General features: G+C 45.2%; 1 protein-coding gene across 2 annotated transcripts in view; it reads left to right on the forward strand.

Moving 5' to 3' along the window:
• Kpna6 (karyopherin subunit alpha 6) overlaps positions 1-15,247 on the forward strand; it is a 36,313-nt gene extending 21,066 nt beyond the window's left edge. For both annotated transcript variants that reach the window (XM_052716856.1, XM_052716855.1), the window contains exons 6-14: positions 1,400-1,531; positions 3,374-3,462; positions 3,940-4,039; positions 4,310-4,473; positions 4,798-4,876; positions 6,658-6,783; positions 7,316-7,443; positions 9,359-9,537; positions 10,923-15,247. In XM_052716856.1, the coding sequence (XP_052572816.1) occupies positions 1,400-1,531; positions 3,374-3,462; positions 3,940-4,039; positions 4,310-4,473; positions 4,798-4,876; positions 6,658-6,783; positions 7,316-7,443; positions 9,359-9,537; positions 10,923-11,110 (1,185 nt within the window). In that variant the 3' untranslated portion in view covers positions 11,111-15,247. The remainder of the gene's footprint in view (positions 1-1,399; positions 1,532-3,373; positions 3,463-3,939; positions 4,040-4,309; positions 4,474-4,797; positions 4,877-6,657; positions 6,784-7,315; positions 7,444-9,358; positions 9,538-10,922) is intronic.
• The last annotated feature ends 85 nt before the right edge of the window (positions 15,248-15,332 follow it).

Raw genomic sequence — 15,332 nt, forward strand, 5'->3', positions numbered from 1 at the left:
TTTTAAAGAAAAGTATCTCAGGGCCAGTGAAATGGCTCATCAGATTAAGGCACTCCCACCAGGCCTGACAGTGTGACCTAGGACAGACATTGTGGAAGGAGAGAATTGGCTCCTGCAAGTTGTCCTCTGATCTCCACAAGCATGCCATGGCACATAGGCACACACACACAGATACGCAAAATTAAAGAAAAAAAAAAATGTTTAAGATCTCAATAATTATATGAGGCAAATTGTGAACCTGGCTGAGTTTCCACAATGTATTAACAAATGTAATGTAACAAAACATGTTAATACATGATGAAAAAATAATGCTTTAAGCCAGATGTGGCAGCATACACAAATATTTTCAGCACACAACGGGCTGGGGCATAAGGATTGCTACAAGTTTGATACCAGCCTGGATTACATACATAGCAAGGCCCTTTTGAGGGGAAGGGGGGAGAGACAGAGAAAGAAGAAAGAACGAACGAACCCACGAACCGGGTGGTGGTGGTGCATACCTTTAATCCCAGCACCTGGGAGGCAGAGGCAGGCGGATCTCTTTGATTTTGAGGCCAGCCTGGTCTACAGAGTGAGTTCTGGGACTGCCAGGACTATTTCACAGAGAAACCTTGTCTCAAAAAACAAAAAAAGGGGGCCGGGTGGTGGCGGCGCACGCCTTTAATCCCATCACTCAGGAGGCAGAGGCAGGTTGATCTCTGTGAGTTCGAGGCCAGCCTGGTCTACAGAGCGAGATCCAGGAAAGGCACAAAGCTACACAGCGAAACCCTGTCTCGAAAAACCAAAAAAAAAGAAAAAAGGAAAGAAAAGAAAACTCACAAAGGAAGTTTTTTATTTCTGAGACCCCAGAATGTAATACACTGTTTGTGACATTATAAATCCAAAGGATCTCGTGCACCCCTAACTTAGTGAACTGATGCAGATAACGCAACCTCTCTGGGTCTCTGTTCTCCAGAAACAGATAATGAGCAAGTCCATCAGAACTTGTTAGAGACGCAGCAAAGAGTAGGTTGAGAGCCATCTCAACCAGGAACGGTAGCTCATGCCTGTAATTCCAGCACATAAAGGACAGAGGCAAAAACTCAAAGCCAATCTTGGCTATGGAGCAACACCTTGAAGGGAGGGAAGTGGGAGAAGAGAACACACCATCACTTTTACCCTGGTTTCAGAAATAAAAAAACCCAAGCTCAGAACATGAGAAAGTAAGCCATGGGTATTGGTTGTAGTTCAGGACTCCGTTAGCACATTGCTGCTCTTCTGCTACTTAAAGGATGGTGGGCAGACATGTGTTTGGTTTTGGTTTCTTTATGTGCTACATATTACTATTCTGAGGCAGACGGTAGGTATGGTTGCTCAGTCTGTAATGACCTCTCAGTTGTGGCCTAATCTCACTTTTCAGTTTGAAGCTGCCTGGGCTCTAACAAACATTGCCTCTGGAACCTCTCAGCAGACCAAAATTGTCATTGAAGCAGGAGCTGTCCCCATTTTTATTGAGCTGCTTAACTCAGACTTTGAAGATGTACAAGAACAGGTAATACTCAAGATTTCATTCTGATGGTATGGACAGTATAATAACATTTTTATTTGGAGGCAGGCTCATTGGCACATGGCTTTTAATCCCAGCACTCCAGAGACAGAGGCAGTCAGATATCTGTGAGTTTGAGGACAGCCAAGGCTGTGTAGCAAGACCCTATCTTAAAAAGCGAAAACAAAAAATAAAAAGTGTGTTTTCAGGTTTTTATCCCAGGTCTTTGAATGGTGCTCTTATCACTTGTTACTTATAGAGCCCCATTGGAACCACCTCAGTCCGTATAAAGAAGTTAATCAGAAGGGAGCAGCTAGGTCGCCTTTGGATGGGTTTGGTCCCTAGCATGGACAGGCATAGAGTTAGGGGGTAAGAACTTAGACCACGCCTCTCTGTAACATACAGGTATTGCTTTGGAGATTGGATTATGAAAACACTTGAACAGTGAGGGGCTAGAGAATGTGGTTCAGTTGGTAGGGTACTTGCTTAGTATGTATGACTAAATCCCTGGGTGCAGTCCTCAATACCACAAAACCCCAGCAAATCGGTAATCCCAGTACTTTGGAGATAAAGGCTGAAGGATCCCGGGTTCAAGGTTGTCCTTGGATGCATAGCAAGCTTAAAGCCAACCTGCTTCAAAAAAACAGAAATCAGTGCACTTGAACAATGAGAATTTCCCAGAGAATAAGCCTATTCATGCACTGGGAAGGTGGCAGAGGTCTTAAAAGCTGTGTGTTATCACCTCTCTCTCCCCTCTGTCCTGTCCTGTTCCATTTGTCCTTTCCTGAATCACATCCTTGATGATAAACTGAGTAAACACAAATAAATTGTTGTGTTTTTTTCTGGTTACCTCAGTCATTCTAGTGAACTAATAAGCTAAAAGAATTGTAAGAATCGCCATTGTCCAAAGTGGGTTCAGTTCTCCAAGACTGACCTGTGGCATCTGTGCTAGATCCAGGAGTTAGTATTGCAATTGAATGAAACTATCAGACACACAGTTGATGTCAGAGAATTAGTTGTTAGTGTGGGATACAATTTATCAAAGGTGCTATTAGAAAAGATGCCACACTGTGGAGAAAAAGACACAACTCCATTTCTCCTATGGATTCGTGCTAGTTTCATAGAAATGGAGAGAGGTAGTTGGGCATGGTGGCAGACACCTATAATCTCTTTGAGTTCGAGATTACATAATGAGTTTCAGGCTAGGCAGGGCTTCATAATAAGACCCACCTGAAAATACATAAACAAATAAATAGAGAAGACTTGATGTTCCGGATATGAAAATGAGTTAGCCTGTGATACTTACACAGAAGTGGAGAATAGTGATGGGCTCTTTCTCTTTTACCTGGTGTAGCTCTGGTCTGTGGTGGAGAGAGAAACTAGTCTTTCTGATGGCTTTCTCCCCTTCTCATGGAAGGGATGAGGTGGTAGTTTGGTGTCTCTGGCTTCAGTTTAGATGGCAGCCCGTCTTCCCCCACAACACCAGGGCCTTCTGGGAAAGCTCTGATAGAGCAAGTGCTAATCCAGGGTTCTAGAAGAGAGATCACTTGAGCTTGCTGTCAAGCCCTAACACTGTCCTTGCCCTGATTATGAGAAGTCACAAAATCCAGGCAGTGATGGCGCATACCTTTAATTCCATCACTGGGGTAGGGATTGTGGTGTGGTGTGCAGAGGCAGGTGGATCTCTGAGTTTGAGGCCATCATGGTCTACAGAGCAAGTTCTAGGACAGCCAAGACTATACAGAGAAAACCTGTCTCAAAAAACTAAAACAAAACAAAACAAAAAATCAACCAGGAGTCAGAGAAGCTACCAGGCTCTGTGAGTGACAGTTCATTATCCCTTTTCAGGCAGTCTGGGCTCTGGGAAACATAGCTGGAGACAGTTCCGTTTGCAGAGATTACGTCTTGAATTGTTCCATCCTTAATCCTTTGTTAACGTGAGTAATTGCGATCATTTGCACTTGGGGCATCTGTAGGGTTGCTAAGTGGCAGTACATTTTGTGGGCAGCTTACTTGATTCCTTAAGATAGAAAAGCACTGGGCTGGGCGGTAGTGGCATATGCCTTTAATCCCAACATTCAGGAAGTAGAATCAGGCAGAGCTCTTGTTCCAGACCAGGCTGGTTTACAGAGAGAGTTTCAGGACAGCTATGGCTGACCAAAGAAGCCCTATTTTAAAAATAGATAAATAACATAAAAATAGATAAATAAATAAAGCCTGATGTAGTGGTGTGCGCCTTTAATCCTAGCATTTGAGAGACCAACCTGGTCTCCATAGCAAGTTTCAGATCATCCAGGAATACACAGGGACCCCTTTTCAGGATCGAAAGAGTCTGGGTTTGCCTCTAGGTTTTAGTGGTAAGCGCCTTGTGCTAGAAGGTCCGTGCTCCGATTATAGCTTTGTTGTTCCTTCAGACTCCTTACTAAGTCCACACGACTGACAATGACTCGGAATGCCGTCTGGGCCCTGTCAAACCTCTGCCGAGGGAAGAACCCGCCTCCAGAATTTGCAAAGGTGAGAGCTGCTTATAACTGCGACCAGATTCCATTATAGGAAGTCTGTTTCAGTTTTGGGAGGACCCCTGAGAGTCTCAAATCACGTGAAACTAAAAGGCACTTGTAGTGTAGCAGGTGATCTTGTGTACCTTGGTAGGAAAGTAAAGGGCGGGCCTGCAGGTTTGATGACGTTTCCAAGCTCTAGAATTACGGGAAGGGGTGGCATGATAGGCTCAGTGATAGCCTGATGTAGCCCTGCTCTCAGTCCTCCTCACTCTGCTTCCAACAGGTCTCTCCTTGTTTGCCTGTATTGTCTCGGCTACTCTTCAGCAGCGACTCAGACTTACTGGCCGATGCTTGCTGGGCCCTCTCTTACCTGTCTGATGGGCCCAATGAGAAGATCCAGGCAGTCATAGACTCTGGAGTCTGTCGGAGATTGGTAGAACTTCTGATGTAAGTTGTTTCAGTTTAAGAGGGTAAAAGTTTCCTTAGCTTTACCAAGTTCCAAGAGCTCCATCCTAAGCTGGGCATGGTGGTGTATGCCTGGAATCCCAGCATTTAATGGAGGCTGAGGCAGCCTGAATCACAAATTCAAGGATAGCCTGAGCTGCCGAATGAGACTGTCTCATAAAACAAAACAAAAAAAAAACCCTCTGAACAGCAGATTGCTGACCTACTCCAGGTCTGGAGATCTAAGGAATGCTGCCAGCCTTGGTTTCCAGCAGGGCTGAACATGATGTGTTGCTTCACTGCTAATGAGCTGTTCTTCCTCTGTAGGCACAACGATTACAAAGTGGCATCTCCTGCCTTGAGAGCTGTGGGTAATATAGTCACTGGGGATGACATCCAAACCCAGGTAAGAAGAGGGGAAGAGGATCTTAACTCAGGCCAGCTGTGGGAGAACAAGCAGGGAGAGCTGCCTGTGGACAAAAGTCTTCCTCTGTAACGAGGCTGCACGGTCTAACAGAGAAAGAATGAATGGCTTTCTATAACATGGTTTTAGCACTGTCACTCTCCGTATTATCAGAATTCCTTCTTCTCCCAAACAAATTAGAAACAAACCATCCAGTTGGTACTTGTGAAAAGAAAGCTAAATGGAATGGTGTATTTACTGGGACATTATAAGGAGTTACAGCTGATCTGGGATCCTTTTGAGAGACTGGACACCGTGGGCTCCACCAATTCTTGCTAGACCTTGCATCACCTCGTGTTAACCTCATGTTAACCTTTTGAGCGATGTGTGGCCCACACCTGCAATCCTAGCACTTAGAGGTTAGAAGCAGAAGGGTCAGGTAGTTCAAGGCCATCCTCGACTACATGAAACCCTATCTCAAAAAGCCAAAAATATGAAAAATGATTCCTTCAAACCAGCAGCAGAGTGGTGCATCTACTGGGGAGGCTGAAGTGGGAAGGATCACATGACCCCAAGACCTGGGGACCAGCCTGAGCAATGCAGAAAAGTAAAATAGTGTGCACCCTGCACACACATGAGCCCGTAAGTGTAAAATGAAAAGAACGCTCCCTACAGTGAGAGCACAGTCAGTTTCTCTTGTTCAAACGTAGACCTCTGCTGACTTCCTTTTGATTTCTTCAGTGAGTGGTATGTGGTCGAAACTCCATGAGTTAGCGTAATACTCTAGTTTCTCTTGCTATTGATGTGGAGTTTTATTCCATTGGATTGCTACAGACACTTCATTATGAGTGGAGTCACAATATTTATTTCTTACATCTGGCTTAGTTAGCATAATGTCTTCAAGGTTCATCTATGTTGTAGCATGTGTCAGAACTCCCCTATTAAGTCTGAATGATAGTTGTTTGTGCGTACTGTATTTTTAAAATCCCCTCCATCCATCTTGAGAACATTTATGTTGTTTTCACTTCCTAGCTATTGTGAATAATGCTGCCATGGACCCTGGTATACACTGCTAAATCAATGCTTTCATTTCTTGGGTCATGTATATGAAAAAGAGATTAGATAACATGGTAATTTATGCTAATTTTACGAGTTTAGCTGCTTTCATTTTCTGTTTCTACCAGCACTAGGTCCTCCCCCTTTCCTTCACATCTCATTTCCTGGTTGTTGTTGGGTTTTTTATTTATTTATTATGTATACAATGTTCTGTTTGCATGCATTTCTGCATGCCAGAAGAGGGAGCCAGATCTCATTACAGATGGTTGTGAGCCACCATGTGGGTGCTGGGAATTGAACTCAGGACCTCTGGAAGAACAACCAATGTTCTTAACCTCTGAGCCATCTCACCAGCCCTCCTGGTGTTTTTATGACAGCCATCCTAACGAGTGTAAAGTACTGTCCGAGTTTTTCTATTGATTAGTGGTGGTGAGCCTATTCCGTGTGCTAATTGACCACCTATATACCGGTTTGTTTTTTTTTTAAGAAATGTCTTTTCAAGCCCTTTTCTCCTTTGTAGTGGGTTGCTTAGGGTGTTTTTGTGATTTTAGGACTTACTTTATTTATATACTCTGCATATTAACCCTTACCAATATGCGTTTTGCAAGTATTTTCTCCTATTTTATGGGTTTGCTTTGCACTGTTTATGGTGTCTTGATGCATATCCATTTTTAACTTGAGTAACTCTAAATATCTAATTTTGTTGTATTTTGTGTGCTTTTGTCCAGGTCATTCTTAACTGTTCAGCCCTCCCTTGCCTCCTCCACCTGCTGAGCAGCTCTAAGGAGTCAATCCGGAAGGAAGCTTGCTGGACCATTTCAAACATCACTGCTGGTAACAGGGCTCAAATACAGGTAGATTTGCTTCCAAAAAAAGCACTTGTTTCCCATTAGAAATTGGAGCCAAAAAAAAGGAAAAGAAATTGGAGCAAAGGATGAGCAGTGTAGCCCAGTGGTAGAAAGTCCGCCTAATGTGTGCAAGGCCTGGATTCAGTGCCCACACCACCAAACAGTTGGGGTCAGCACGACTAGTTGGCCAAAGGCTCTGCATAGTGGAAGCAAGGTTCCCCGACACCTTGTCAGCTCTCTGGTGAGAGCAAAGGAGAACTTTGAGGTGGGTTAATGGAGAGAAGCCTAAGTCAGAAGTGATTTGGGGACTAGGTTTGCTCTATGTTCATCTTTTTCTCTGAGACATATCCTATCCTACCTCTGCCTCCCAAGTGTCTCATAGGCCCCAGGCTAGCCTCAAATGACCTTGAATTCCTGATTTCCTACCTCCACCATCCAAGTATTGGGATTACACAATCATGTTACCATTCCTGACCTTTGTGCTTTTTCTCCGTAAACTACCTTTCTGCCTCCATCCTCCTTCCTCATTCTCTTTCAGGCTGTCATCGATGCAAACATCTTCCCTGTGTTGATCGAAATCCTTCAGAAAGCAGAGTTCCGTACAAGGAAGGAAGCAGCCTGGGCCATCACCAATGCCACATCAGGAGGAACCCCTGAGCAAATCCGGTATGATTCCTTTCCCAACATCTTAAATGGTATGTGTGGTCTCCTTTGTTCTTGGTATTCTGATAACTCTAAATGGCTTTTGATGGGAAAGGTCTGCCCTAATCTAACTGTAATAAGGTTTAACTGGTAAGCTGCTAAATGATACTAGACTCTGGAATAGATTCCTGTGTTGTTTGTTGATGGTGGTTATTTTCCACCATTGAGACAAGCTGGCCTATCCTGTCTCTGCCTCCCAAGTGCTGGGATCGTGTGCACACACCTCTGTATCAGGCTAGGGCTTGAGTGTTTTGTTTGTTTGCAATGAGGGCTCTCCTGAGTTTGTGGTCTCTCCATGCCCAGTTTGGACATGAGCTCCTTTATTCTAGTTTGCATCATCTGAACAATAGGAGGGATTGTGGAAATTGGTTAGGTGTTTTTCCCTCTAATTATAACCTACTAAAGGGAGTATATATAGTCTGTACATATAAAGTCCCAGGAGAAAGGAAGAGCTATTGAATTAATATAAATGTAAATATAAAATTAACATAATGTAAAATTAATAAAAGGAAAACAGCAGCTGGATATGATGGTGTACAACTTAAACCTAGGATTTTTTTTTTTGTTTTTTTTTTTTTTTGTTTTTTTTTTGTTTTTCGAGACAGGGTTTCTCTGTAGCTTTGGAGCCTGTCCTGGACTAGCTCTGTAGACTGGGCTGGCTTCAAACTCACAGAGATCCGCCTGCCTCTGCCTCCCGAGTGCTGGGATTACAGACCTGCGCCACCACCGCCCGGCAAACCTAGGATTTCTGGAGGCAGAGGTAGCCAGATCTCTGAATTTGAGGCCAGCATGATCTATAGAGTGAATCCTAGGCTAGCAAGGGCTACCTAGAGAAACCAGGTTTGTTTTTTTTTTTTTTTTTTTCCGTTTTTCGAGACAGGGTTTCTCTGTGTAGCTTTGCGCCTTTCCTGGGACTCGCTTGGTAGCCCAGGCTGGCCTCGAACTCACAGAGATCCACCTGGCTCTGCCTCCCGAGTGCTAGGATTAAAGGCGTGCGCCACCACCGCCCGGCGAAACCAGGTTTTAAAAGGGCTAAGGGGAGGGGCTGGAGAGATGTCTCAGTGGTTAAGAGCACTGGCTGCTCTTCCAGAGGACCCAGGTTCAATTCCCAGCACCCACATGGCAGCTCACAACTGTATGTGACTCCACTTCCAGGGGACCTGACACCCTTACACCAATGCACATAAAAATAAAATTAAATAAATTAAAAATAAATAAATAAAAGGGCTCAGGGGGATTAAATACAACATTATATTGTATGCCTATTAGATAAGAAAACAATATACAAAAAGGTCCAAGAATCTGGAGATCTTCACAGATTTGACTACAATTTAATAACCTCGGAAAGGAATATTCTGAGTAGAGCTAAAGTGGTAGGAGCCAGATTGTAGGCAGTCTTTATTAATATAAAATAGAGGTTGTACTCAAGAAAATAAGGAACTCGAAGAATGAATTTATTTGTTTGTTTGGTTTGGTTTTTCAAGACAGGGTTTCTCTGTAGTTTTGGTGCCTGTCCTGCATCTTGCTCTGTAGCCCAGGCTGGCCTCCAACTCACAAAGATCCACCTGCCTCTGCCTCCGGAATGCTGAGATTAAAGGCGTGCGCCACCGCCACTTGGCCTGAAGAATTTCTTAATGTGTCTAGAGTGATAATATTGTAGCCAAAGTGACGTTAGGACTCTGGTGTGTTCATTAGGAAACTAGATCAGTGGCAGAGTGCGGGGAGAGAGATTAAGGTGAGGGACAGGGGATTATCAAGACTCAGGAAGAACTCACTGTTGAAAGTATTGGTTTGTATGAGGGAGACCCTGGGTAAAGCGCCTGCTCAGCACTTTACTTGTTCTGCATTAGTTTGGAGCTTACTTCATCTCTCATCCCAGGTACCTGGTGTCACTGGGCTGCATCAAACCCCTGTGTGACTTGCTAACTGTAATGGATTCAAAGATTGTGCAAGTAGCCCTCAATGGACTAGAGAACATCCTGCGGCTTGGAGAGCAAGAGGGCAAGCGTAGTGGCTCAGGGGTCAATCCCTACTGTGGCCTCATTGAGGAAGCCTATGGTGAGTTCTCTCCCTGACCTATGTCTGTTAGTAGGGAAGATGTTGGAGCACAGCCACACATTTTATGAAACTTGAGTCTGTTTATTTTTTTATTTTTTACTACATTTATTTATCCACTCATTTGTGTATGTGTACATGTATTAGTGTGAGCGCACATGATAAGGCACACGTGGGTATGGAGGTCAGAGGACAACCTGGAAGAGTCAATTCTTCTCTCTTCCCACCATGTGGGTTGTCAGAACTGTCAGGTTTGGCAGCAGACACCTTTACCTGTCAAGTCGTCTCATCAGCCTTCAAGTCTGTGCTTTTAAGGAAGTGATGAGTTCCTGTCCCAGCCAAGCTATACCATGCATAGGGTTACAGACCTTTCCTTGGGAGTAACTGGCATGTACTGACTAGCCAGGTAGCTAGAACTAATTAGTATACAAGTTTTCTTGTCCCACCAGTTCCTTCTCTCTCTGAGGAGCGATAGGTCAGTGTTAATCTCATAGGCTCCTCTACCTACCTCAAAAGTAGGAATGGCAGAGATGCAAGGGGGAACAGTCCACGATTTGATAGACTACTACCAGGAGCTAAAAAGATACCAGTCTCTCCAGTAGAAATACTGGATTGCAGCCGGACAGTGATGGTGCATGCCTTTAACCCCAGCACTCGGGAGGCAGAGGCAGGCAGATCTCTGTGAGTTCAAGGCCAACGTGGTTTACAGAGCAAGTTCCAGGACAGCCAGGGCTACACTGAGAAACCCTTTGAAGAACAAAAAAATATATGCACACACACGCACACACACACATATACACCCGCACCCGAACACTGGATTGCCTTAACCAACCAATCTCAGAAGAGGCAAATCATGATTTGCCCAGAGTTAAAGCAGGATTTGGACTCGAAGTTGTAATTTGTGTGTGCCCCAGATCCTTACATGAATACATGTGTGTGTGAACCAGAGGTCAGCCTCAGCCTCAGGTCTTGTTCCTAAAGAGCTCGACCCCTTGTTTTTTGAGAGGTCCCTGAGATAGATGCAGGGCTCACTGAGGAAGCCCTGCTGACAAACCAAGCAGAAAGGCCCAGGCAGTCTGCCCCATCACCATCATCGTCCCCACCCTGCTAGGACTGTAAGTGCCTCCCACCTTTCCTGGACTTGCCTTCTGGGGAGCAAACTCATGCTTTAGGGGCAATCACTTTACAACTGAGGTGGTGTTCTCGCTCCCTGGAGCCTCTAATATCAGCTGACACTTTGACGTCATTTCTTCGGCAATTTTATAATTTGGGGAGGGGTCATCGACTCCTTTTTCAAGTCAAGGAATGATGTGATCTCACTACTTTCATTTGGAAATTTGTCCCCTGGGAAAAGAAAAATACATAATTGTTTCTTCTTGCCACCATAGGCTTGGATAAAATTGAGTTTCTCCAAAGCCATGAGAACCAGGAAATCTACCAGAAGGCCTTTGACCTCATCGAGCACTACTTTGGTGTGGAAGATGACGACAGCAGCCTGGCTCCTCAGGTGGATGAAACGCAACAGCAGTTCATCTTCCAACAGCCTGAGGCCCCCATGGAGGGCTTCCAGCTATAATGTCTGCCTCCAGGGAGGGGAGGGCATGGGAAGCACCACCAGCCAGCAGAAGAGCAGCCCTCTGGTGGGCAGGAAAAGAGCCACCCCACCAGCAACCACCATCCACCTGCTGCCCTGGAGACTGTGCTCTTGACCTGCTCATCCCCTTCCCTGGAGGGAGCACCCTCTGGACAGACAGAACCGTCTGAGGCTCACACTGGGTTTTGTGACAAGAAGGGGCGTGTGGGTCTTTCTTCCTTACACTTTATTTTGGCTGCACACATGTCTTTAACCCAGGAGCCCAGGGGTAGACAAAGGAGGACTGAGGTAATCAATTTGCACCTTTAAAATTTTTTTCTTTTATTTTCTTTAGTGGTGACTTCCTTCCCATTTATCTTGCTTCATCCATCCCAGTCCTCTGCCCTGATGTGTGTAACTCTTATCTTGGGTACTTGAGCAGATGGAATATTCCCAGAGGTGGGAGGTGGGAGGGGAGGGGAGAAGTCCAAAACAAAGTGTTCTTGCTCTGACCGAATATTAATCTTGTATGCTTGGATTGGTTATTTAAGTTTTTCTTTTGCACATTTTTCTTGTATTAAGGTTGTTCTTCCCAAAAAGCTGGTTTTTAGAAACCCAGCTGCCAGCACTGTCTGGAAATAGAGGCTAATGTGGAGGCCCCACACACACAAAGGTCCCTCCCTCCCCTGTGCCTAAAACCTCCCCCTTACTCTCCTGGAACCAATACACCAGTGTGAGTGGGAGGGAGGAGCACAGGCCTGCAGACAGGGCTTCCCTTGTGTAGCTACTGACCCTGTATCCTGCCCACCTCCTAAATGGTGCGACCCAACTTCATTTGTTTACTTGAAAATTCACCTCAGAGTTGAATGAACCTCTGAGGTGGCTGTGTTTTCTCCTGAGCTTGAGATGGGGGGCTGTGGTCCTTCCTTCTCCTGAGGAGAAAGTCCTTGCTCTGATGACCCATAAGTTGCAGAGGAGGTTGGAGTCAGTGTCGTGTATTGGGATAGTCAGAAATCCCTGCCTTTGGCCTTTCTTCTTCCTTCTGCCATAGTTGGATCATGTATATTTTACTTCCAAAGGAGAGAATGTCAAAAAGTTCCATATTTTTTTTTATATTCTGTATTTTAAGTAGGTCAGTCTTCATTGGTCTTAGGAGGACAAAGCGTCTGTGAGTGCGATACTGTAAGGAAGACCAGAAAGAGGTGTAGAAGCTTCAGGCTCAAAGGACTAACTTGGTCCTTTTCTTCTCTGCTTGGATTCTGGGCTACCACTTGGGACCAACTCTTACCTCCGGAGCCTTTATGAAGTAAATCATCCTGGGCTGATTGTCCCAGTACCTGAAGGGAGCAAAGAGGGCCTCAGGGCCTGGTGAAGTCTGCTGCTCTGGCCCTTGCTTCTGAGCAGAAAGCAGCCTGCCTTCTTCTCTAACTCAGTGTCAGGCCCTGCTACCCAGCTAAGTCACGACACAGCTGCCTCACCTATTACCAGAGAACCTTGTTGACCTGGACACTTTGAGAGCTGTTGGCATCTCCCTTCTGCAGGTCCTTGTACCTAGCTTGAATTTCGCCTTTCTTGTGACAGTTACAGACACCTTTTTTTCTTTCTTTAAGTAAAGCTAGTTCAGTGCCTCAGAAGGTGGCCTGTGTTTTAGTAGGTTACACGTTACACTAAAACTGAGCTCTGGAGGCAGGGAATACGGTACACTGTCAGCTAGTATAGACCAACTGTGGAACTGGCAGCATAGTACCCCACTGTGGTGAAGCCGAGGTATCCCGGCCTCATCTACGCTTCTCTTTCTCCAGGAACGGTGGTCTTCTTACTCCTGTTCCCACAGGTCTCCCTTGGGCTCCCACACTTGGCAGATCTGAAGTTCAGGCTCTTGTTATTGGTCATTGGCTTTCAGTTAGCTGTGTCCTTTAGTTTTCAGGCCTTGCTCCTAAGAAAAGTAGTTCAGAGCTGGCGGTTGATACTGAAAGCTGTGACCAACATTGGAACACATTGGCGAGCCAAATACTTTTATTCACCCTCTGGCCTTCTGGTAAGGCAATTTATTATTATTATTTTTTTTTAACCTGGCCTGCAGCTAAACTGCTCCTAGTTCAAAGAAAAGCCCTCTGTAACTGCCATCATCACCCTTGCCTGAAGAGTAGAACACTGTAGTAGGATCTACTCTGAACATCTCAAGCAACAGTTAAGCTCCTGGCATTGGAGCCAGAGTCTCGGTATGAGACATAAATGTCCTGCTCGCCCCATCCTTTCTCCACTATCTCTTTGGCTGGATCTAGTACCAGATGGAAGAAGTTGGTTCCCTAGCTGCTCTAAGCATCCCACACTGAAGTCCTCTTTAGTGACTGACAGAGTGGTCAGTCCTAGACACTCTCTTCAGTCTCCAGCTCTCACCAGTGACTACAAGCCTGATGTTGGCTGCAGCCTTCTGGTAGAACCGTATGAGTTCCAGCCTGTTTGGCGCCATTGTTACTTGGGTCTGTGGACACACGCTTCCAAGAAGCAGGTGTTGATGACCTTTTTTTTTTTTTTTTGAGATCTTTGGTCCCCTTTACCTGGGACCTTATATCTACTGCTTCTCCCTTCTGTACATGGAAGTCATCTCCCAGGAGCCTGTGTGCTGAAGCTAACCACAGGTTATAGCTGCTATTACATTTAGCTAAGAGAGATGAAAAGAAGGTTCTTACACATGGACTTTCTACTTCCCTGACACCAATCCAGTCAAAAGACAAACTTCCGTGGAGGAACTCTTTCTACTCCTGTCTGCCTGGAATCTTCGCAGTTCCACCCTCCTGCTCCACATGCCTTCTTTGAAGGCTTCTGCTCTTTTCATTCAGACCTCATTCCTTCTCTCCCAGGCTCACTCACTGTGGCATCCATCCTCTCGTGTATTCTTCAGGCTCAGGGTCTAACTTCTCGAAGGCCAAAAGCCAGCTTCTCCAGGTCCCTTCAGACCCAGGAGGGAGACAGGATGATGGCAAGCTTCCCTAGCAGGCTGGGGAAGGGTACAAGGCTCTGTGCACTGAAACATGGGAGATTGTGAGCAGCAGCAGCAGCTTCAGGTGTCACTCTCCTGCGAGGCAGTAAGAGACAGACTTCTGGCGCAGTCTAGACCAACCTTATCCAGTATTTTTTCTGTTTTACCTTTTGTATTCTTTTGTTAAGCCAACGAACTGAGAATTTGCCCCTCTAAGGATCCATGTGGTGGACACTAGCTGCTCTTTGGCCAAAGGCCTTCATAACTGATCGTTTCCCAGTGTCCCCTAGTCCCACCCCAGAAGAAGACAGGCATGGCAATGGAAGAATTTGAGGTCAACTCCAACCGAATCTGAATGAAAACCTAGTTTCCTTTTGAGAGAGCATCTTTTTTGAAGCCTGAACTACGTGCAGGACCAAAGCTGGCTGGAAAAAGCAGCCATAAATTGGGGAACCTGAACACCAGAGGGCAAAGGCTTGTGTGATGTGTCTTCAAGGGCTTGGGCTTACCTACCTACTTCTAGGCCAGCCTGACTTCTAATGCTCACACTAGCACATGCTGATGACGCCCACTAGCCCTGCACTCCTGTGGCTCTGATTTTAATGTTTAGAAAGAAAGTGATCTACCATGTGCAGGGAGCTGTGAAGGAAGTCACAGTTCAGGTCCTGAGACTGCCTGGAAACTATGTCAAAGGTTCACACCATGAACCCTCAGAAGCTGGAGGTGGGTATTGGCTTTTTTAGCCGGCTTTTTTGGGAAATGTCTTTTTTGACCTATTTAAATAAATGAAGTGGGTATGAGGTCTCAGCTACCCAGCAGACAGAACATCACCCAAGGACAGCTTGGGTTTCCAGGTAAGAACCCTAGAAAGGTGAATTTAATCCTCACAGGTTTTGCTTTCCAAATTCATTTGCTTTTATTTTTCTAAGAACTGTAAACTCTATTTTTTCATGTTCTCAGGGCCCCTGGGTAGACAAACAAAGCTTGATTTCAGAGCAGAAATAGGCCAAGAAACCATGGCATTGAGTGTGCTGAGTCCAGACAAATGATATTTATATACACATCCAAATTTGAAGAGAAAATGTATTTCTTTAGGTTTCAAACACTGTAATAGATACAAAGCAAAAATAAAAACCTGTTGCAAAGTTCTAAATTGACTTCTTCGGTTTGGAGTGACGTTTATTGGGAAGTAACGTAAGACCTGAGATGTCCATGTATGTCCTGCCTAGCATGTATGAAGCC

The sequence above is a fragment of the Peromyscus californicus genome, unplaced genomic scaffold, assembly GCF_007827085.1.
Source record: "Peromyscus californicus insignis strain IS unplaced genomic scaffold, ASM782708v3 Scaffold_5__1_contigs__length_169319896, whole genome shotgun sequence".
Taxonomy (NCBI): domain Eukaryota; kingdom Metazoa; phylum Chordata; class Mammalia; order Rodentia; family Cricetidae; genus Peromyscus; species Peromyscus californicus.